The 23,229-nt window shown below is 48.5% G+C and overlaps 1 protein-coding gene across 1 annotated transcript in view; it reads left to right on the top strand.

Moving 5' to 3' along the window:
• The first annotated feature begins 662 nt into the window (after positions 1-662).
• tbata (thymus, brain and testes associated) overlaps positions 663-23,229 on the top strand; it is a 34,771-nt gene continuing 12,204 nt past the window's right edge. The window contains exons 1-7 of the mRNA XM_060938700.1: positions 663-707; positions 841-1,043; positions 2,599-2,769; positions 6,473-6,558; positions 9,220-9,411; positions 13,381-13,462; positions 14,157-14,289. Of these exons, the coding sequence (XP_060794683.1) occupies positions 848-1,043; positions 2,599-2,769; positions 6,473-6,558; positions 9,220-9,411; positions 13,381-13,462; positions 14,157-14,289 (860 nt within the window). The 5' untranslated portion in view covers positions 663-707; positions 841-847. The remainder of the gene's footprint in view (positions 708-840; positions 1,044-2,598; positions 2,770-6,472; positions 6,559-9,219; positions 9,412-13,380; positions 13,463-14,156; positions 14,290-23,229) is intronic.

The raw sequence follows: 23,229 nt of genomic DNA, 5'->3' as shown, positions 1-23,229 counted from the left end.
AATTTTCAGTTTGTTATCTAATGGACATTTTGCTGTTGTTATTGTTGTTGTTGCTTATTTTACCTTATTTTCCGTTGTATATCTATAGTTCAGCATTAATGCAGTGTTACTCAAACCCCAATGGCTTTTCAGTTCCTCAGCTGTAGCTGTTCTGTAAATAACTAAAACCCAGAGCCTTCAGATTTCACACATTTACATGCTTCCTGTTTTTTTCCCCCTGGGGATTCCAGAAATAAGATTTCTTTTCAAAGACCGTGTCCCAGGTGGTGATGAGATCGAAAAGTTTAATTATAGTGAAAAACCTTTACAGGATGTGTTGTCCTGGACATGAAGACACTGCATCAGAGTGAAGAGTTTAAAGAAGAGTGTTTTCATGTCTTACATGTTTGTTTGTCCAGATGAATGTATTAATAAATCAACACACCAAAATCTTTAAGTGCAGCTTTTTGTTTGAAATCAGGAAACATCTTTATTTCATGAAGATTTGGTGCCAAACTTCTACTTCTGTTTGTCAGAATTTTGGATTCAGTTTTTTATCTCCATAGCTGTCTCCATTTTCCATAACTGTGCTGCTGAAATTATAATCATAGTTGTGTGTCATTAGCATGGAAATAAGCCAATCATAATCATGGGTGTGATTTACACTCGAAGAGAACATTAAGGAACACTTTCCTTTTTTTTTCCTCTCTGAAAAAGCTCCACTTATGGTAATAACCTATTTTCAATAGTGTCAAATTTTGTAGTCAAGTCCAACAGAACCGAACCAGAAAATCCACAATCTGAGCAGCCGTTACATTAATGATTCATTGTTGTTGTTGTTGTTGTTGTTTGTCTCCTCAGGGAGGTCATGGAGTTGAGTGAGGGACAAGAGAGAGATGACCAGGAAGCCTTGAAGAGTAAAAGCCCTGCATCCTTCATGTCCGATCTGAAGAAATTAAGCCCGAGAGTGAGCACCAGCAGCAGCGCTCGCTTCGGCGCTCTCAGCCATCACTCGTTTTTCTCCAGACACAACCCTCACCCTAACAGAGTCAGACACATCTCTGGTAAGCTTCAGTTTACTCATCAACTGCCCCTTCAAGTCCCCTTAATCCTGTTTACTCCAGACTCGGTTAAAATGGACGCCTAAAGGCAACTGTTAAAGGCTAAAGGGTAGAAGTTGAAGAACAGATGTTAAAAGTGAAGAGTTGGTGTCCAGATCTCACCTCAGGAAGATGAATTTTAGTAAGTTGACAAAATGACAAACAAAAACAACCCATTAATGGCTGCGCTTTGACCTCCAGAGGAGCAGAGACCCGTACGGGGGATACTGTACATGGAGGAGCAGCGAGTGCAGGTGGAGCAGTGGTGATGTAGAACTCGAGTCTGGTCTCAGGACCACTTTTTGAAGGTCTCTGTCTCGTCTCGGAATCGCACGCATTTTTTCTCAGTCTCGTCTCGGTCTCAGATGTAGAGGACTCTGTATTTTATTTCAAGACCAGTCGAGACCACAGCTGTGTGGATTTCACTAAACTGCCTGTGCATTGTCTGATTTATTTGTGAACATCGTTACTGTGATTGGATGTGAACTTTCCTGCTTCAAATGAAACCAATAACATGACTCGGTGCTAATTTGAAATTTTACTTCCTGTTAACAGCAGTCACCCCTCCCCCACCCCCTTCACACGCACTGGTCTGGTCCTGGTCTTGACCCGATCTCACCCTGCCTTGGCCTCAGTCTTGGTCTCGATACACTCTGGTCTCGGTCTTGACTTGGGCTCAGTTTAGGTGGTCTTGACTCCAACACTATGGAGCAGGTTGTATAGTCAGGAGAAAGATGTGTTCCTCTCACGTTACAGAGATGAAGTGCTGAGGATCTTCTGCTTGGCGTGAAGTGAAGTTCAGCATGGAAACAAAAGTCACACCAGGTTTCTACCCGGGTGTTGGGATTCTGTAGCAGAGATGAGTTCCACTTATGTTTCCTCTCCACTGTTGGGGATTAAAGTGTGTGTGTGTGTGTGTGTGTGTGTGTGTGTGTGTGTGTGTGTGTGTGTGTGTGTGTGTGTGTTCGTATCCTAAGTGCCCAAGTGTCCCAGAATGTGTTAGCATGCCTTACATTGGGCTAGTCTGTGTGTTTCTTTGTGTTAAATATCACACACACACACACACTGTTGTAGAAACCGGTCTGTTTTGGTTTAACAGGTGCTGACACAATGGATTTGTTGTTCTATGAATACACATACTCTGTGTGTGTGTGTGTGTGTGTGTGTGTGTGTGTGTGTGTGTGTGTGAGAGATACCAGCTGACCTTATTACACAAGTTTAAAAAGTGTGTTCATGTTACAGCAGTTGTCAGCTTCAGTTCAGTGTGTGACCTTTAAAAACATTATTCTCACAGCTAACACACACACACACACACACACACACAGAAGAAAGGAAGAAAGAAAAGTTTAAAAATTCAAGAAAAAGAAATATAAACTAAAAATACATAGAATATATAAAATCAATAATAAAGAAAAGTGTGTGTGTGTGTGTGTGTGTGTGTGTGTGTGAGAGAGAGCGAGAGAGAGAGCGAGAGATCTCAGTGTAATGTCACCTGATGTGTTTATAATCCCGGCTGCAGGTCTGAATGGAAGTCCGGTGTGTATTGTGAATGATGATTGGTACAGTAACACTCCCCTCTTCCCACATCCACTGATCAGGGGTCCAGTGTCCTCCGGAGCGAAACACACACCCACCTCGCTACCATATAACATCACCTACACCCGAGCTGACGGGGCCAAGCAGGGAGAAGGTGAGAGATGAACACCTCCATTAAAGCACTGATGCAGTGTTTATTTACTCTAACAGCAGGTCTGTACTGTATTAACACACTTGTCTAATACACTATTGTTTCTATAGTAACAGCTCGTTCACATGGACGTGTACGGATGGCGGACGCTCCACTACAGTCAACAGATTAAACACATGTTCTGTACTGTAATGAGATGCTTATTTAACATTTATGGAAGGAGTCTCCAGCGTCAGCAATCAATTAAACTGTGGTGTAAGAGGAATAAAACATTCAGGGATGTGCTGTTTTAGGAAAATAATCAACTTATTAACGGGAACTCTATTTCATCACACCACAGACCACACCAGTATTTATTATTTACACACTGAATTCTACTCATTTGTACACAACGATAAATAAAAACACTTCTCCGCACTGATCTTTCCAGACTTCACTGTTTATCCTCTATTTTATTCACCTTCTCTAAATCTGTGGATGATGCCATCAACACGGCCCTCCATTTTATTCTCCAGCACCTGGATTCCCCAGGAACCTATGCCAGGATCCTGTGTGTGGACTTCAGCTCTGCGTTCAATACCATCATTCCAGCTCTGCTACAGGACAAGCTGTCCCAGCTAAATGTGCCTGACCCCACCTGCAGGTGGATCACTGATTTCCTGACGGACAGGAAGCAGCAAGTGAGGTTGGGGAAGCATGTCTCCAACACTCAGACAATCAGCACCGGATTCCCCCAAGGCTGCGTTCTTTCTCTTCTGCTTTTCTCCCTGTATACAAACAGGGAAGTCGAAGGGAACTCCCGCACTAGTCGAAGGGAACTCATCCCAAAGTGCATAGAAACATATGTTTCTACGCACTTTGGGATGAGTTCCCTTCGACTAGTGCGGGAGTATGAGAGGACTTCCAGAAAACTGGCAGACATCTTAGCCAGAGAGGATCGTTCATTTTTGTCAACCTGGAATGACCATCACTGAACAGAGATAGACAGAACTGAGGATGCCTTTCGGACGAGAGGCGAAACGTCTTCAAGACTTTTCAAGCAAGTCCAGTTGCTCTCTTCTACCAACCACAGATTGCACTGAATACAAGCAGGGACTCCGGCAACTAACTATGACAGCATAAGTAAAAGGGGAGAGCCAGAAGGTAACACAGGCATGAGGGGCCCCGGGACATAAAGCAGCAGCCACTACACCGTCAACAAACTCGAGTGAGCGAGCGAGTGGGGACTGACAGCATCCATACATCCCAGTTTACCAAAACACTCTGTCTGAGGATCCTCCAGATCTACACCTTTACCTCATAAACACCATTAACACAAGGCTTGACTAAACAGATATGTTTTCAGCCGAGACTTAAACGCTGGGACTGTGTCTGATTCCCGAACATTACTTGGAAGGCTGTTCCATAACTGTGGGGCTTTGTAAGAAAAGGCTCCGCCCCCTGATGTAGCCTTCACTATACGAGGTACCAGCAGATAGCCTGCACCTTTTGATCTAAGTAGGCGTGGCGGGTCATAGAGGACCAGAAGTTCACTCAGGTACTGTGGTGTGAGACCATTCAGTGCTTTAAAGGTCAATAGTAGTACTTTATAAATCAATATGAAATTTGATTGGGAGCCAATGTAGTGTGGATAAGACAGGCGTGATGTGGTCATATTTTCTAGTTCTAGTAAGGACTCTTGCTGCGGCATTTTGAACTAACTGGAGCTTGTTTATGCACTTATTGGAACATCCAGACAGTAAGGCATTACAATAATCCAACCTGGAGGTAACGAAAGCATGGACTAGTTTTTCTGCATCATGCAATGACATTAAATTTCTTATCTTAGCAATATTTCTGAGATGAAAGAAAGCTATCCGGGTGATGTTATCAATGTGAGTTTCGAATGAAAGACTGGGGTCAATAATCACTCCGAGGTCTTTTACTGCTGCACGTGAAGAAACAGAAAGGCCATCCAGAGTTACTGTGTAATCAGAAAACTTACTTCTAGCTGCATGTGGTCCAAGTACAAGTACTTCAGTCTTGTCAGAGTTAAGCAGAAGGAAGTTAATAAGCATCCAGTGTCTAATGTCCTTAACACATTCCTCAATTCTATAAAGCTGGTGTCTCTCATCAGGTTTTGCAGAAACATACAACTGTGTGTCATCAGCATAACAGTGGAAACTAATACAATGTTTACTAATAATATCACCCAGAGGGAACATATATAGAGAAAAAAACAGTGGACCCAAGACAGAACCTTGTGGAACACCAAACTTTACCTCAGTACGTCTAGAAACATCACCATTTACATCAACATACTGATAACGATCAGTTAGATAAGACCTGAGCCAGGAGAGGGCCATTCCCTTAACTCCCACAACATTTTCTAGTCTATCCAGAAGAATGGAATGATCAATGGTATCAAATGCTGCACTAAGGTCAAGCAACACAAGTAGCGAGACACAGCCCTGATCAGACGCCAACAGTAGGTCATTTATTACTTTAACCAGAGCTGTCTCTGTGCTATGATGAGGTCTAAATCCTGACTGATACATTTGAGCATAACTGCTGTGCTACAGCTTTTTCAAGGATCTTGGAGATAAAGGGGAGGTTTGATATTGGCCGATAATTGGACAGCTGACAGGGATCAAGGTCAGGTTTTTTAATCAGGGGTTTGATAACTGCTAGTTTAAAGGATTTGGGTACATAGCCAATCGTAAGAGAAGAATTTATTATTTTTAGAAGCGGTTCAATTACTTCAGGTATTATCTATTTGAATAGACGTGTAGGTAAGGGATCTAGTACGCAAGTTGAGGCTTTTGATGCCGAGATTAATGAAAGTAATTCAGTTTCTCTAAGGGGAGTAAAACATTCTAATTGCCGATCTGATACAGTTATATTGTTAACGACAGGGTCACTTACATTGTCTGACCTTAAATTAGTAGTTTGAATTTTTTGTCGGATATTCTCAATTTTGTCATTAAAAAATTCATGAAGTCGTTGCTACTACATACTGCAGGTGTGCATGTGTCTATAGTGGACTTATTCCTGGTTAATTTTGCTACAGTATTAAATAGGAATCTAGGATTATTTTTGTTATCTTCTATTAGGGAGGAGAGATATGTTGATCTCGCAGCACTAAGAGCTTTTCTATACTTCGGGAAGCTCTCTTTCCACGCTAATCTGAACGCTACCAATTTTGTTTGATGCCATTTAAGTTCCAGTTTTCGAGTGGCCTGTTTTAATGTGCGAGTGTCATCATTATACCAGGGTGCTAATTTTTTTGTCTCTGACCATTTTCCTTTTAAGAGGAGCTACATTATTTAAAGTCTGGTGGAATGTTGACTCTAAGCATTCAGTTGCCTGATCAAGTTCTGCAGGGGCTGACAGTGACCCAATCAAAGTTGATAACTCTGGGAGATCATTGATAAAACTCCTATGACATTCTGATTAATCCCGACTGAATCTAAAATGGACACAAACACTGTTTTCAAAGGGTCTTCTGGGTTATCGAAGTGAATATTAAAATCTCCGACAACTAAAGCTTTGTCTAAGGAAATAACCAGAGGAGGATCAAAACGAAGCTGTAAAACAGAGTAGCTTGTGACATTTAAATTTAACATAAACAACAGCATAATAATAAAACATTTACTCATTAACAGATTGATGAGGTCATTCTAGGGGGTGTGGTTAAATGAATTGCTTGTCTTCTTCTCGTCCACAGCTCTGATTTCTGAAGCATGGCGAGAGGAACTGAAGGACCTGGCAACCAAAGTCAATCTTTCAGCTGCAGCTCCCAGCAAACACAAGGTAGAGGAACAGACATGACTTTAACGAGTGCATGAATTCAGTCTGTATTATCTCATTCTCATCTCATTATCTGTAGCCGCTTTATCCTGTCCTACAGGGTCGCAGGCGAGCTGGAGCCTATCCCAGCTGACTACGGGTGAAAGGTGGGGTACACCCTGGACAAGTCGCCAGGTCATCACAGGGCTGACACATAGACACAGACAACCATTCACACTCACATTCACACCTACGCTCAATTTAGAGTCACCAGTTAACCTAACCTGCATGTCTTTGGACTGTGGGGGAAACCGGAGCACCCGGAGGAAACCCACGCGGACACGGGGAGAACATGCAAACTCTGCACAGAAAGGCCCTCGCCGGCCACGGGGCTCGAACCCGGACCTTCTTGCTGTGAGGCGACAGCGCTAACCACTACACCACCGTGCCGCCCCAGTCTGTATTAATTGTCTGAAAAATAAATGAAGTAAAGCGGAGTACATTCACCAGAGTACACTTTATTAGGAACAGCCCGACATCCACCTGCTGTTTGATGCAGTTCTCGAATCAGTCAATCCCTCGACAGCATTGCATCAGTTAATGTTCAGTTAATGTTCACAATGTTCAAACATCAGAATGGGAAACACTGTGATCTCACAGTGTGACTTTCTTTCACTGTGGTATGGGTGTTGGTTTGAGCCAGATGAGTGTGAGGTTTGAGTATTTCAGAAACTGCTGATCTCCTCCTGGGGTTTTCACACACAACAGTCTCTAGAGTTTACACAGAATGGTGCAGAAAACAAAAAACACTGAGTGAGTGAGCGACAGTTCTGTGGGTGGAAACAAACGCCTTGTTGATAAGAGAGGGTCAGAGGGAAATGGACAGATTGGGTCGAGCTTTTTTTGCCAGGAAGGATATAGTAACTCATATAATCACTCTTTACAACCGTGGTGAGCAGAAAAGCATCTCAGCATGCAACAGCAGAACAGAAGAACACACTGGGTTCCACTCCTACAGCCAAGAACAGGGATCTTAGAACCAACAACAAGTTCCTATTAAAGTGGTCAGAGAGTAAGTATTTGTAAGTCCCAGACAATGACATGGAGGCAACAAAACAGGAAAATAAAAACAGCTCCAAATTCTTATAATTTTAATGTCATTTTGTGGGAAGATATGAAGGAAAAAAATAACTGCCAGAATGGAATAAATGGATTCAGTCAAAATTCCTTCTGGAGCAGATGGGATTGGGATTAAAAAAAAAAAAAATCCATCACACACCTCAGTATTAATGTTTATCCAGTCAGGTACATGGAGAGAGATGAAAGAATCTGAAGAAGGCACGTTACCATGCAGGAGAACTGATTCTCTGAAAATACTGATGGTAATGAAGTGGAATATTTTGCTCCACTGCTGTAACCTGTCATGATTTCAAGATTAATATTCCAGAGTCTCTAAGGTGCCTTGTTGTTATTATTGTTGTTGTTTTTTTTCCTTTTTATTTTGGATGGCTGGTCCACTTAGCCAAAATCATGAACTTCTCAAACATCAATCTCTGTTCTGCATGGCCTCCTCAGAAACAGAAGAGACAGGAAATGATGTTGAGGTCAATAATAACATGGTGATGTCAAACTGGTAATGGGGTTTTGGGCGTACATCATCACTCAAGGGTCTCAACAGGAGCTTAAATGCTATACATTTATTTCTACTGAAGAATCCATGGACATCCTGGGATGACCAACTTGTGGAGGTTGGAGGTTGATTTGTTCCTTCACGCTTCCCAAGCTGTTCTACTTCCACCATCTAGAGTACTATAAAGGCACAGGAATGGCAGTCGAATAGCTTCTGAAATGGAATCTTGCGATGGTGGTACCTTCTGGTCTACCTGGAGCTCATCCTTCCTGAGGACACCTCAAGAACCCGGTTGTTTTTTGGAGACTCCCATTGGGTCCAGTTGGAAATAACAAACCCAAGCAAGGTACTCAGCCATATTCCCATTGATGGAGTGTGGTATCCATGGCTATGGCTTGTCTGAACATCATGAAGCATCATTACATGTCTGTATAGCTTTATTCAACCTGCAGCAGAAGATTAATTAGGGTGAAATTGAGTCACCTTTGGTAGATGGGCTACAAAAACTGGCTGATCAAATGAGGTCTGATTGCTGTTATCTTTTGCAAGGTGAAGGACAACCATGAGCTGGTTCAACCCACCCCCCACTCTATCCACTAAAACGCTTCCTGAATCATGAGCGAGATCTTCAGACGAGAGCAGACAGTCAGTGACTCTTTCTTCTTTGTGGCTATCTCTGTCTAGCTGTCTTGCTTCTTATTTTTCGAGATTCAATCACAGTTTGACACACTTCCTTCCAGCCGACCTTAATGGGAAAAATCTTCTTCTGGTCCAGAGACTTGGGCCGCTGCCCTAATCGGTCCAACTAGAAAACGTGACTTTTTTTGAGTGCTTCATGATCACAAAAGTAATCATACAACTTACATAATAATGATTTCAGAGGTGACTCCCTCTGCAGGGGGCACTGGCCCCCCCTGCCCCCCCGGCCCCTTCCCAGAACTTCGAGAGTCACATCAGTACAGAAACATTACAGTATTGCACAGCTGAGTGCTCTGACTCCTGGGGGTCTGTTTCCCTGTGATTCCTCAGTTTCAGATGAATGTGTGTTTGTGTAGATCATCAAAGAGGAGGAGCCGATACGCAGGAAGACCCAGTACTCATCTGAAACGGGTCGAATCATTCCTCCAACATCCTGGAGAACCAAATGCCGTGACTTCCACACTGCAAACGCACGTCCAGGAACTTACAGACCTCAGGCTTCACATATACAACCAGGAACCATCAGCCTGGAGGGGCAGGAACTCAGGGTAACATCCCAGACCTACACACACCTCAACACACACGAACACGCCCGGACAGACCTGAACACACTCGAACACACCTGCACACACCTGCACATACCTAAACACACTCCCACACACCTGAGCACAATTGCACATACCTGAACACACCTGAACATACCTGAGAACACACTCAAACACACCTGAACATACCTGAACATACCTGAGAACACACTCAAACGCACCTGAACATACCTGAACATACCTGAGAACACACTCAAACACACCTGAACATACCTGAACATACCTGAGAACACACTCAAACACACCTGAACACACCTGAGAATACACTCACACACCTGAACATACCTGAACATACCTGAGAACACACTCAAACGCACCTGAACATACCTGAACATACCTGAGAACACACTCAAACGCACCTGAACACACCTGAACATACCTGAGAACACACTCAAACACACCTGAACATACCTGAGAACACACTCAAACACACCTGAACATACCTGAGAACACACTCAAACACACCTGAACATACCTGAGAACACACTCAAACACACCTGAACATACCTGAGAACACACTCAAACACACCTGAACATACCTGAGAACACACTCAAACGCACCTGAACATACCTGAACATACCTGAGAACACACTCAAACGCACCTGAACACACCTGAACATACCTGAGAACACACTCAAACACACCTGAACATACCTGAGAACACACTCAAACACACCTGAACATACCTGAGAACACACTCAAACACACCTGAACATACCTGAGAACACACTCAAACACACCTGAACACACCTGAGAACACACTCAAACACACCTGAACATACCTGAGAACACACTCAAACGCACCTGAACATACCTGAACATACCTGAGAACACACTCAAACGCACCTGAACACACCTGAACATACCTGAGAACACACTCAAACACACCTGAACATACCTGAGAACACACTCAAACACACCTGAACATACCTGAGAACACACTCAAACACACCTGAACATACCTGAGAACACACTCAAACACACCTGAACATACCTGAGAACACACTCAAACACACCTGAACATGCCTGAACATACCTGAGAACACACTCAAACACACCTGAGAACACACTCAAACACACCTGAACACACCTGAACATACCTGAGAACACACTCAAACATACCTGAACACACCTGAGAACACACTCAAACACACCTGAACATACCTGAGAACACACTCAAACACACCTGAACACACCTGAGAACACACTCAAACACACCTGAACATACCTGAGAACACACTCAAACACACCTGAACACACCTGAACATACCTGAGAACACACTCAAACACACCTGAACACACCTGAACATACCTGAGAACACACTCAAACACACCTGAACACACCTGAACATACCTGAGAACACACTCAAACGCACCTGAACATACCTGAGAACACACTCAAACACACCTGAACACACCTGAACATACCTGAGAACACACTCAAACACACCTGAACACACCTGAACATACCTGAGAACACACTCAAACACACCTGAACACACTCAAACACACCTGAACACACCTGAACATACCTGAGAACACACTCAAACGCACCTAAACATACCTGAACATACCTGAGAACACACTCAAGCACACCTGAACACACCTGAACATACCTGAGAACACACTCAAACGTACCTGAACACACCTGAACATACCTGAGAACACACTCAAACAGACCTAAACACACCTGAACATACCTGAGAACACACTCAAACAGACCTAAACATACCTGAACATACCTGAGAACACACTCAAACACACCTGAACACACCTGAGAACACACTCAAGCACACCTGAACACACCTGAATATACCTGAGAACACACTCAAACACACCTGAACACACCTGAACATACCTGAGAACACACTCAAACACACCTGAACACACCTGAGAACACACTCAAACACACCTGAACATACCTGAGAACACACTCAAACACACCTGAACACACCTGAGAACACACTCAAACACACCTGAACATACCTGAGAACACACTCAAACACACCTGAACACACCTGAACATACCTGAGAACACACTCAAACACACCTGAACACACCTGAACATACCTGAGAACACACTCAAACACACCTGAACACACCTGAACATACCTGAGAACACACTCAAACGCACCTGAACATACCTGAGAACACACTCAAACACACCTGAACACACCTGAACATACCTGAGAACACACTCAAACACACCTGAACACACTCAAACACACCTGAACACACTCAAACACACCTGAACACACCTGAACATACCTGAGAACACACTCAAACGCACCTAAACATACCTGAACATACCTGAGAACACACTCAAGCACACCTGAACACACCTGAACATACCTGAGAACACACTCAAACGTACCTGAACACACCTGAACATACCTGAGAACACACTCAAACAGACCTAAACACACCTGAACATACCTGAGAACACACTCAAACAGACCTAAACATACCTGAACATACCTGAGAACACACTCAAACACACCTGAACACACCTGAGAACACACTCAAGCACACCTGAACACACCTGAATATACCTGAGAACACACTCAAACACACTTGAACACAACTGTGAACACCTCCACACACCAGCACACACCTGAACACACCCAAAACACACACTGGAACACACCCGAATACACCAAAATACATCTGAACAATCCTGAACCTGATGATTTCTGCACACACCTGGTAAACATTTGTTCAGTTTTTCTTTTCATCACTGTATTTCTGACCAGTGAATGAAAGAGTTTTAGAACATTTTCATCCCTACACACACCTCCGGCAGGTTTTTTTTTCTTTTTGTTTTTTTAAGTAATGTGCAATATGAAACCACATCTGATTTTCAATCAAAGAATGAACTATTAGTCATGAAACAGTCTTAATTAAGTACCTGAACTGATGACCCTGAACAATTTTGATGGCTTCACATTAATATAATTAAATCTGGAAAATAATTTTGAGGTAATGTCAAAACTTTAAGCACAAAATATTAACTGACTGTGACTTTAAAACATATTCTCATCTCATCTCATTATCTGTAGCTGCTTTATCCTGTTCTACAGGGTCGCAGGCAAGCTGGATCCTATCCCAGCTGACTACGGGTGAAAGGCGGGGTTCACCCTGGACAAGTCGCCAGGTCATCACAGGGCTGACACATAGACACAGACAACCATTCACACTCACATTCACACCTACGCTCAATTTAGAGTCACCAGTTAACCTAACCTGCATGTCTTTGGACTGTGGGGGAAACCGGAGCACCCGGAGGAAACCCACGCGGACACGGGGAGAACATGCAAACTCCGCACAGAAAGGCCCTCGCCGGCCACGGGGCTCGAACCCAGGACCTTCTTGCTGTGAGGCGACAGCGCTAACCACTACACCACCGTGCCGCCCCTAAAACATATTCTAAACAAAATAAATAAAAATATCTAAAACAGATGAAAATGCAATCCTCCTACGACTTACAGCACTACAACCTCCACAAACTGAAATCCACAAAGTCCAAGATTGGCATAAATCTGAAAGAAAGAATGTCCAGGGATATAATACTGTCTAATTCTTTACTGATAATTACACATTTTATCTGCTTTTCTTCTTTTGATCACATCTAACAGCATTTGTGTGTCACTGAGCTTTTATTTCCACGTCACATCTAATCACAATTCAATTACGCTCGTCTAAAAAAAGAAATAACAAGCACTCCACAATGTTAAAATGTTACAGCTGACATTGTTTTTATTGATTTGTTGCAGCCATGTTATCTTAAAGTAAGTCCTTCAATTCCTGGAAAAACCTTCTGTCAGAATTATTGACTGCTTTCTGAAAAGTAAACAGCAATTTTCTAAGAAACATGATTTCAGTGTGAGTGCTGAAAATGTATTATTTCGTAGGTGTTGGAGCTGTTGTGTCAGATCCTGCAGACGGACTCACTGTCTCTGGTCCAGCAGTGGCTTCTTCTGGCTGGAGACCAAGGTGAGAATTCATAAAAATATATATATATATTCGATTTGATTGAGCTGCTGCGGTGTGGCAGGATAAAGAGAGAGATGAGAGTGTGTTATATGCGTGATATAACTTTGATCCTGATATCCAACATGAATGTGAACATATTAGGGGATTAGGGTTTAATCACTAATCACAGCCTGACACACGAACATGAGATAAAAACACCGGACATGCTGTAGGTCAGTCAGATTGAAAGTTAATCAGACTAAAGCCTTATTCAGATGAGCTTTTGTTTGATGTAGGAAATGTGTCCAGTCACTAGAGCACAGTAGGACTACAGTTTTAACCACTTGCTAGCATAATCACAGCTAAATCACCAGAAAGCCCTCACGGCACAACTAGTAATTCAAATAGTAAATGTGATGATGTACGAATTCCCAAATACCAGAAAAAGCCTGTGTGTTTGATTTCTTCATACTAATGGCCAGTTTTCAGCTCCATGATTTATGTAATTTGAATGTAAATGTTTTCTCATTTGATGGTAGCATAAAATTCATGCTAATTATAAACATAATTAATGTTATTCAAATGCATTTAAATACCTAAATATTTAAATTAACTTAAATTCCAATGCAATTACTGAACTTATTTGGCAACTTTAACAAACAGTATATTCATAACCTATGCTGATTAGTCATGATTTGATGTGTGTGTGTTTCAGAAAAAGAGCTGGTTCTCGGGATGCTCCAACAGGCCACGTGTGATTCTTCAGCTCGCCATCAGCAGCCACAGTTTCCCATCACGGCTCAAAGCGAACCTCAGCTTCAGACACGCCGAAAACGCCGGATGATGAGGTGAAGCTTCCCAAATCACATGATAAAGCCCATGATAAAATACCGAGACTGGGTTTATTCTACCATTTTAAATGTAATCATTATGCATATCCCAATCCCATTGTGTCACTATGGTGTTTTATTCAGACTGCACCATGGACACACTGAACAAACAGTATTAATTGTTGTGGTCTCTTTATGCTATCCAAAAGTTATTTACAGTATTTGAGGAAAGTTCCTGGTCTTCAGAGTCAGTTATGCAGCTGCTTCAGTGGATTTTCAGATTATTAAGATCACCCGAGTCCAGTTTACACTTCAGAAATTCAGAAAATTCAGAGTTATATGTTTTTTTGAGCAGAAGGTGAAGTTTGTCAATAAACTCAAACACTCACCTTTAAATGAATGCAAAAAAAATAGGGATAGAAAATAAGGACTAAAGAAGGAAATAGTTTTGGACTGTACCATAAAGGCAAGAGAGGATTTTAAAAAAATGAACGTAAAAAGACAATTATGATGATATGTGCATGAGACGATGGCAATATATTGCTGCATGAATAGAGCGAGTTGTAATTATTACATTGATCACTGGTTTAATTTGTGTGGGGCGTGTGACTCTATGTGGGTGTGAGACTCTGTGTGGGGTGTGAGTGACTCTATGTGGGTGTGAGACTCTGTGTGGGGCGTGTGAGTCTGTGTGGGGCGTGAGTGACTCTGTGTGGGGCATGTGTGACTCTGTGTGGGGTGTGTGTGACTCTGTGTGGGGCGTGAGTGACTCTGTGTGGGGCGTGTGTGACTCTGTGTGGGGCGTGTGAGACTCTGTGTGGGGCGTGTGAGTCTGTGTGGGGTGTGTGACTCTGTGTGGGGTGTGTGAGTCTGTGTGGGGTGTGTGAGTCTGTGTGGGGTGTGTGACTCTGTGTGGGGTGTGTGAGTCTGTGTGGGGTGTGTGACTCTGTGTGGGGTGTGTGAGTCTGTGTGGGGTGTGTGTGACTCTGTGTGGGGTGTGTGACTCTGTGTGGGGCGTGTGTGACTCTGTGTGGGGTGTGTGACTCTGTGTGGGGCATGTGTGACTCTGTGTGGGGTGTGTGACTCTGTGTGGGGCGTGTGACTCTGTGTGGGGTGTGTGACTCTGTGTGGGGTGTGTGAGTCTGTGTGGCGTGTGTGACTCTGTGTGGGGCGTGTGTGACTCTGTGTGGGGCGTGTGTGACTCTGTGTGGGGCGTGTGACTCTGTGTGGGGTGTGTGACTCTGTGTGGGGTGTGTGTGACTCTGTGTGGGGTGTGTGACTCTGTGTGGGGTGTGAGTGACTCTGTGTGGGGTGTGTGACTCTGTGTGGGGTGTGTGACTCTGTGTGGGGCGTGAGTGACTCTGTGTGGGGCGTGTGTGACTCTGTGTGGGGCGTGTGAGACTCTGTGTGGGGCGTGTGTGACTCTGTGTGGGGTGTGTGACTCTGTGTGGGGCGTGAGTGACTCTGTGTGGGGCGTGTGAGACTCTGTGTGGGGTGTGTGACTCTGTGTGGGGTGTGTGACTCTGTGTGGGGCGTGTGAGACTGTGTGGGGCGTGTGTGACTCTGTGTGGGGTATGTGACTCTGTGTGGGGCGTGAGTGACTCTGTGTGGGGCGTGTGAGACTCTGTGTGGGGCGTGTGAGACTCTGTGTGGGGCGTGTGAGACTCTGTGTGGGGTGTGTGACTCTGTGTGGGGTGTGTGACTCTGTGTGGGGCATGTGAGACTCTGTGTGGGGCGTGTGTGACTCTGTGTGGGGTGTGTGACTCTGTGTGGGGCGTGAGTGACTCTGTGTGGGGCGTGTGTGACTCTGTGTGGGGCGTGTGTGACTCTGTGTGGGGCGTGTGTGACTGTGTGGGGTGTGTGACTCTGTGTGGGGTGTGTGTGAGTCTGTGTGGGGTGTGAGTGACTCTGTGTGGGGTGTGAGTGACTCTGTGTGGGGTGTGAGTGACTCTGTGTGGGGCGTGAGTGACTCTGTGTGGGGCGTGAGTGACTCTGTGTGGGGCGTGTGAGACTCTGTGTGGGGCGTGTGAGTCTGTGTGGGGTGTGTGAGTCTGTGTGGGGTGTGTGAGTCTGTGTGGGGTGTGTGACTCTGTGTGGGGTGTGTGAGTCTGTGTGGGGTGTGTGACTCTGTGTGGGGTGTGTGAGTCTGTGTGGGGTGTGTGACTCTGTGTGGGGTGTGTGAGTCTGTGTGGGGTGTGTGTGACTCTGTGTGGGGTGTGTGACTCTGTGTGGGGCGTGTGTGACTCTGTGTGGGGTGTGTGACTCTGTGTGGGGCATGTGTGATTCTGTGTGGGGTGTGTGACTCTGTGTGGGGCGTGTGTGACTCTGTGTGGGGTGTGTGACTCTGTGTGGGGTGTGTGAGTCTGTGTGGGGTGTGTGACTCTGTGTGGGGCGTGTGTGACTCTGTGTGGGGCGTGTGAGACTCTGTGTGGGGCGTGTGACTCTGTGTGGGGTGTGTGACTCTGTGTGGGGCGTGAGTGACTCTGTGTGGGGCGTGTGAGACTCTGTGTGGGGCGTGTGAGACTCTGTGTGGGGTGTGTGACTCTGTGTGGGGTGTGTGACTCTGTGTGGGGCGTGTGAGACTGTGTGGGGCGTGTGTGACTCTGTGTGGGGTGTGTGACTCTGTGTGGGGCGTGAGTGACTCTGTGTGGGGCGTGTGAGACTCTGTGTGGGGCGTGTGAGACTCTGTGTGGGGCGTGTGAGACTCTGTGTGGGGTGTGTGACTCTGTGTGGGGTGTGTGACTCTGTGTGGGGTGTGTGACTCTGTGTGGGGCGTGAGTGACTCTGTGTGGGGCGTGTGTGACTCTGTGTGGGGCGTGTGTGACTCTGTGTGGGGCGTGTGTGACTGTGTGGGGTGTGTGACTCTGTGTGGGGTGTGTGTGAGTCTGTGTGGGGTGTGAGTGACTCTGTGTGGGGTGTGAGTGACTCTGTGTGGGGTGTGAGTGACTCTGTGTGGGGTGTGTGACTCTGTGTGGGGCGTGAGTGACTCTGTGTGGGGCGTGTGAGACTCTGTGTGGGGTGTGTGACACTCTGTGTGGGGCGTGTGAGACTCTGTGTGGGGCGTGTGAGACTCTGTGTGGGGCGTGTGAGACTCTGTGTGGGGTGTGTGACTCTGTGTGGGGCGTGTGTGACTGTGTGGGGTGTGTGACTCTGTGTGGGGTGTGGGTGAGTCTGTGTGGGGTGTGAGTGACTCTGTGTGGGGTGTGAGTGACTCTGTGTGGGGTGTGAGTGACTCTGTGTGGGGTGTGTGACTCTGTGTGGGGCGTGAGTGACTCTGTGTGGGGCGTGTGAGACTCTGTGTGGGGTGTGTGACACTCTGTGTGGGGCGTGTGAGACTCTGTGTGGGGCGTGTGAGACTCTGTGTGGGGTGTGTGACTCTGTGTGGGGCGTGTGTGACTGTGTGGGGTGTGTGTGACTCTGTGTGGGGTGTGTGACTCTGTGTGGGGCGTGAGTGACTCTGTGTGGGGCGTGTGTGACTCTGTGTGGGGCATGTGAGACTCTGTGTGGGGCGTGTGAGACTCTGTGTGGGGCGTGTGTGACTGTGTGGGGTGTGTGACTCTGTGTGGGGTGTGTGTGAGTCTGTGTGGGGTGTGAGTGACTCTGTGTGGGGTGTGAGTGACTCTGTGTGGGGTGTGTGACTCTGTGTGGGGTGTGTGAGACTCTGTGTGGGGCATGTGAGACTCTGTGTGGGGTGTGTGAGACTCTGTGTGGGGCGTGTGAGACTCTGTGTGGGGCGTGTGAGACTCTGTGTGGGGTGTGTGACTCTGTGTGGGGCATGTGTGACTGTGTGGGGTGTGTGTGACTCTGTGTGGGGTGTGTGACTCTGTGTGGGGCGTGAGTGACTCTGTGTGGGGCGTGTGAGACTGTGTGGGGCATGTGAGACTGTGTGGGGCGTGTGAGACTCTGTGTGGGGTGTGTGACTCTGTGTGGGGCGTGTGTGACTGTGTGGGGTGTGTGTGACTCTGTGTGGGGTGTGTGACTCTGTGTGGGGCGTGAGTGACTCTGTGTGGGGCATGTGTGACTCTGTGTGGGGCGTGTGTGACTCTGTGTGGGGCGTGTGAGACTCTGTGTGGGGCGTGTGTTACTGTGTGGGGTGTGTGACTCTGTGTGGGACATGTGTGACTCTGTGTGGGGTGTGTGTGAGTCTGTGTGGGGTGTGAGTGACTCTGTGTGGGGTGTGAGTGACTCTGTGTGGGGTGTGTGACTCTGTGTGGGGCGTGTGAGACTCTGTGTGGGGTGTGAGTGACTCTGTATGGGGTGTGAGTGACTCTGTGTGGGGTGTGAGTGACTCTGTATGGGGTGTGAGTGACTATGTGTGGGGTGTGAGTGACTCTGTGTGGGGTGTGTGACTCTGTGTGGGGTGTGTGACTCTGTGTGGGGTGTGTGAGACTTTGTGTGGGGTGTGAGTGACTCTGTATGGGGTGTGAGTGACTCTGTGTGGGGTGTGTGACTCTGTGTGGGGCGTGTGAGACTCTGTGTGGGGTGTGTGACTCTGTGTGGGGTGTGTGAGACTTTGTGTGGGGTGTGAGTGACTCTGTATGGGGTGTGAGTGACTCTGTGTGGGGTGTGTGACTCTGTGTGGGGCGTGTGAGACTCTGTGTGGGGTGTGAGTGACTCTGTATGGGGTGTGTGACTCTGTGTGGGGTGTGTGACTCTGTGTGGGGCGTGTGAGACTCTGTATGGGGTGTGAGTGACTCTGTGTGGGGTGTGTGACTCTGTGTGGGGTGTGTGTGAGTCTGTGTGGGGTGTGAGTGACTCTGTGTGGGGTGTGAGTGACTCTGTGTGGGGTGTGTGACTCTGTGTGGGGTGTGAGTGACTCTGTGTGGGGTGTGTGAGTCTGTGTGGGGTGTGTGACTCTGTGTGGGGTGTGTGAGACTTTGTGTGGGGCGTGTGTGACTTTGTGTGGGGTGTGTGACTCTGTGTGGGGCGTGTGTGACTGTGTGGGGTGTGTGACTCTGTGTGGGGTGTGAGTGACTCTGTGTGGGGTGTGTGACTCTGTGTGGGGTGTGAGTGACTCTGTGTGGGGTGTGTGACACTCTGTGTGGGGCGTGTGAGACTCTGTGTGGGGCGTGTGAGACTCTGTGTGGGGCGTGTGAGACTCTGTGTGGGGTGTGTGACTCTGTGTGGGGCGTGTGTGACTGTGTGGGGTGTGTGACTCTGTGTGGGGTGTGGGTGAGTCTGTGTGGGGTGTGAGTGACTCTGTGTGGGGTGTGAGTGACTCTGTGTGGGGTGTGTGACTCTGTGTGGGGCGTGAGTGACTCTGTGTGGGGCGTGTGAGACTCTGTGTGGGGTGTGTGACACTCTGTGTGGGGCGTGTGAGACTCTGTGTGGGGCATGTGAGACTCTGTGTGGGGCGTGTGAGACTCTGTGTGGGGTGTGTGACTCTGTGTGGGGCGTGTGTGACTGTGTGGGGTGTGTGTGACTCTGTGTGGGGTGTGTGACTCTGTGTGGGGCGTGAGTGACTCTGTGTGGGGCGTGAGTGACTCTGTGTGGGGCGTGTGTGACTCTGTGTGGGGCGTGTGAGACTCTGTGTGGGGCGTGTGAGACTCTGTGTGGGGCATGTGTGACTGTGTGGGGTGTGTGACTCTGTGTGGGGTGTGTGTGAGTCTGTGTGGGGTGTGAGTGACTCTGTGTGGGGTGTGAGTGACTCTGTGTGGGGTGTGTGACTCTGTGTGGGGTGTGTGAGACTCTGTGTGGGGCATGTGAGACTCTGTGTGGGGTGTGTGAGACTCTGTGTGGGGCGTGTGAGACTCTGTGTGGGGCGTGTGAGACTCTGTGTGGGGTGTGTGACTCTGTGTGGGGCATGTGTGACTGTGTGGGGTGTGTGTGACTCTGTGTGGGGTGTGTGACTCTGTGTGGGGCGTGAGTGACTCTGTGTGGGGCGTGTGAGACTGTGTGGGGCATGTGAGACTGTGTGGGGCGTGTGAGACTCTGTGTGGGGTGTGTGACTCTGTGTGGGGCGTGTGTGACTGTGTGGGGTGTGTGTGACTCTGTGTGGGGTGTGTGACTCTGTGTGGGGCGTGAGTGACTCTGTGTGGGGCATGTGTGACTCTGTGTGGGGCGTGTGTGACTCTGTGTGGGGCGTGTGAGACTCTGTGTGGGGCGTGTGTTACTGTGTGGGGTGTGTGACTCTGTGTGGGACATGTGTGACTCTGTGTGGGGTGTGTGACTCTGTGTGGGGTGTGTGTGAGTCTGTGTGGGGTGTGAGTGACTCTGTGTGGGGTGTGTGACTCTGTGTGGGGTGTGTGACTCTGTGTGGGGCGTGTGAGACTGTGTGGGGCATGTGTGACTGTGTGGGGTGTGTGTGACTCTGTGTGGGGTGTGTGACTCTGTGTGGGGCGTGTGTGACTCTGTGTGGGGTGTGTGACTCTGTGTGGGGCATGTGTGACTCTGTGTGGGGTGTGTGACTCTGTGTGGGGCGTGTGACTCTGTGTGGGGTGTGTGACTCTGTGTGGGGTGTGTGAGTCTGTGTGGCGTGTGTGACTCTGTGTGGGGCGTGTGTGACTCTGTGTGGGGCGTGTGTGACTCTGTGTGGGGCGTGTGACTCTGTGTGGGGTGTGTGACTCTGTGTGGGGTGTGTGTGACTCTGTGTGGGGTGTGTGACTCTGTGTGGGGGGTGTGTGACTCTGTGTGGGGTGTGTGACTCTGTGTGGGGCGTGAGTGACTCTGTGTGGGGCGTGTGTGACTCTGTGTGGGGCGTGTGAGACTCTGTGTGGGGCGTGTGTGACTCTGTGTGGGGTGTGTGACTCTGTGTGGGGCGTGAGTGACTCTGTGTGGGGCGTGTGAGACTCTGTGTGGGGTGTGTGACTCTGTGTGGGGTGTGTGACTCTGTGTGGGGCGTGTGAGACTGTGTGGGGCGTGTGTGACTCTGTGTGGGGTATGTGACTCTGTGTGGGGCGTGAGTGACTCTGTGTGGGGCGTGTGAGACTCTGTGTGGGGCGTGTGAGACTCTGTGTGGGGTGTGTGACTCTGTGTGGGGTGTGTGACTCTGTGTGGGGCATGTGAGACTCTGTGTGGGGCGTGTGTGACTCTGTGTGGGGTGTGTGACTCTGTGTGGGGCGTGAGTGACTCTGTGTGGGGCGTGTGTGACTCTGTGTGGGGCGTGTGTGACTCTGTGTGGGGCGTGTGTGACTGTGTGGGGTGTGTGACTCTGTGTGGGGTGTGTGTGAGTCTGTGTGGGGTGTGAGTGACTCTGTGTGGGGTGTGAGTGACTCTGTGTGGGGCGTGAGTGACTCTGTGTGGGGCGTGAGTGACTCTGTGTGGGGCGTGTGAGACTCTGTGTGGGGCGTGTGAGTCTGTGTGGGGTGTGTGAGTCTGTGTGGGGTGTGTGAGTCTGTGTGGGGTGTGTGACTCTGTGTGGGGTGTGTGAGTCTGTGTGGGGTGTGTGACTCTGTGTGGGGTGTGTGAGTCTGTGTGGGGTGTGTGACTCTGTGTGGGGTGTGTGAGTCTGTGTGGGGTGTGTGTGACTCTGTGTGGGGTGTGTGACTCTGTGTGGGGCGTGTGTGACTCTGTGTGGGGTGTGTGACTCTGTGTGGGGTGTGTGTGACTCTGTGTGGGGTGTGTGACTCTGTGTGGGGCGTGTGTGACTCTGTGTGGGGTGTGTGACTCTGTGTGGGGCATGTGTGATTCTGTGTGGGGTGTGTGACTCTGTGTGGGGTGTGAGTGACTCTGTGTGGGGTGTGAGTGACTCTGTGTGGGGCGTGAGTGACTCTGTGTGGGGCGTGAGTGACTCTGTGTGGGGCGTGTGAGACTCTGTGTGGGGCGTGTGAGTCTGTGTGGGGTGTGTGAGTCTGTGTGGGGTGTGTGAGTCTGTGTGGGGTGTGTGACTCTGTGTGGGGTGTGTGAGTCTGTGTGGGGTGTGTGACTCTGTGTGGGGTGTGTGAGTCTGTGTGGGGTGTGTGACTCTGTGTGGGGTGTGTGAGTCTGTGTGGGGTGTGTGTGACTCTGTGTGGGGTGTGTGACTCTGTGTGGGGCGTGTGTGACTCTGTGTGGGGTGTGTGACTCTGTGTGGGGCATGTGTGATTCTGTGTGGGGTGTGTGACTCTGTGTGGGGCGTGTGTGACTCTGTGTGGGGTGTGTGACTCTGTGTGGGGTGTGTGAGTCTGTGTGGGGTGTGTGACTCTGTGTGGGGCGTGTGTGACTCTGTGTGGGGCGTGTGAGACTCTGTGTGGGGCGTGTGACTCTGTGTGGGGTGTGTGACTCTGTGTGGGGCGTGAGTGACTCTGTGTGGGGCGTGTGAGACTCTGTGTGGGGCGTGTGAGACTCTGTGTGGGGTGTGTGACTCTGTGTGGGGTGTGTGACTCTGTGTGGGGCGTGTGAGACTGTGTGGGGCGTGTGTGACTCTGTGTGGGGTGTGTGACTCTGTGTGGGGCGTGAGTGACTCTGTGTGGGGCGTGTGAGACTCTGTGTGGGGCGTGTGAGACTCTGTGTGGGGCGTGTGAGACTCTGTGTGGGGTGTGTGACTCTGTGTGGGGTGTGTGACTCTGTGTGGGGTGTGTGACTCTGTGTGGGGCGTGAGTGACTCTGTGTGGGGCGTGTGTGACTCTGTGTGGGGCGTGTGTGACTCTGTGTGGGGCGTGTGTGACTGTGTGGGGTGTGTGACTCTGTGTGGGGTGTGTGTGAGTCTGTGTGGGGTGTGAGTGACTCTGTGTGGGGTGTGAGTGACTCTGTGTGGGGTGTGAGTGACTCTGTGTGGGGTGTGTGACTCTGTGTGGGGCGTGAGTGACTCTGTGTGGGGCGTGTGAGACTCTGTGTGGGGTGTGTGACACTCTGTGTGGGGCGTGTGAGACTCTGTGTGGGGCGTGTGAGACTCTGTGTGGGGCGTGTGAGACTCTGTGTGGGGTGTGTGACTCTGTGTGGGGCGTGTGTGACTGTGTGGGGTGTGTGACTCTGTGTGGGGTGTGGGTGAGTCTGTGTGGGGTGTGAGTGACTCTGTGTGGGGTGTGAGTGACTCTGTGT

Source organism: Neoarius graeffei, chromosome 14, assembly GCF_027579695.1.
Source record: "Neoarius graeffei isolate fNeoGra1 chromosome 14, fNeoGra1.pri, whole genome shotgun sequence".
Classification (NCBI taxonomy): domain Eukaryota; kingdom Metazoa; phylum Chordata; class Actinopteri; order Siluriformes; family Ariidae; genus Neoarius; species Neoarius graeffei.
This window is presented reverse-complemented; position numbering and strand designations above follow the sequence as displayed.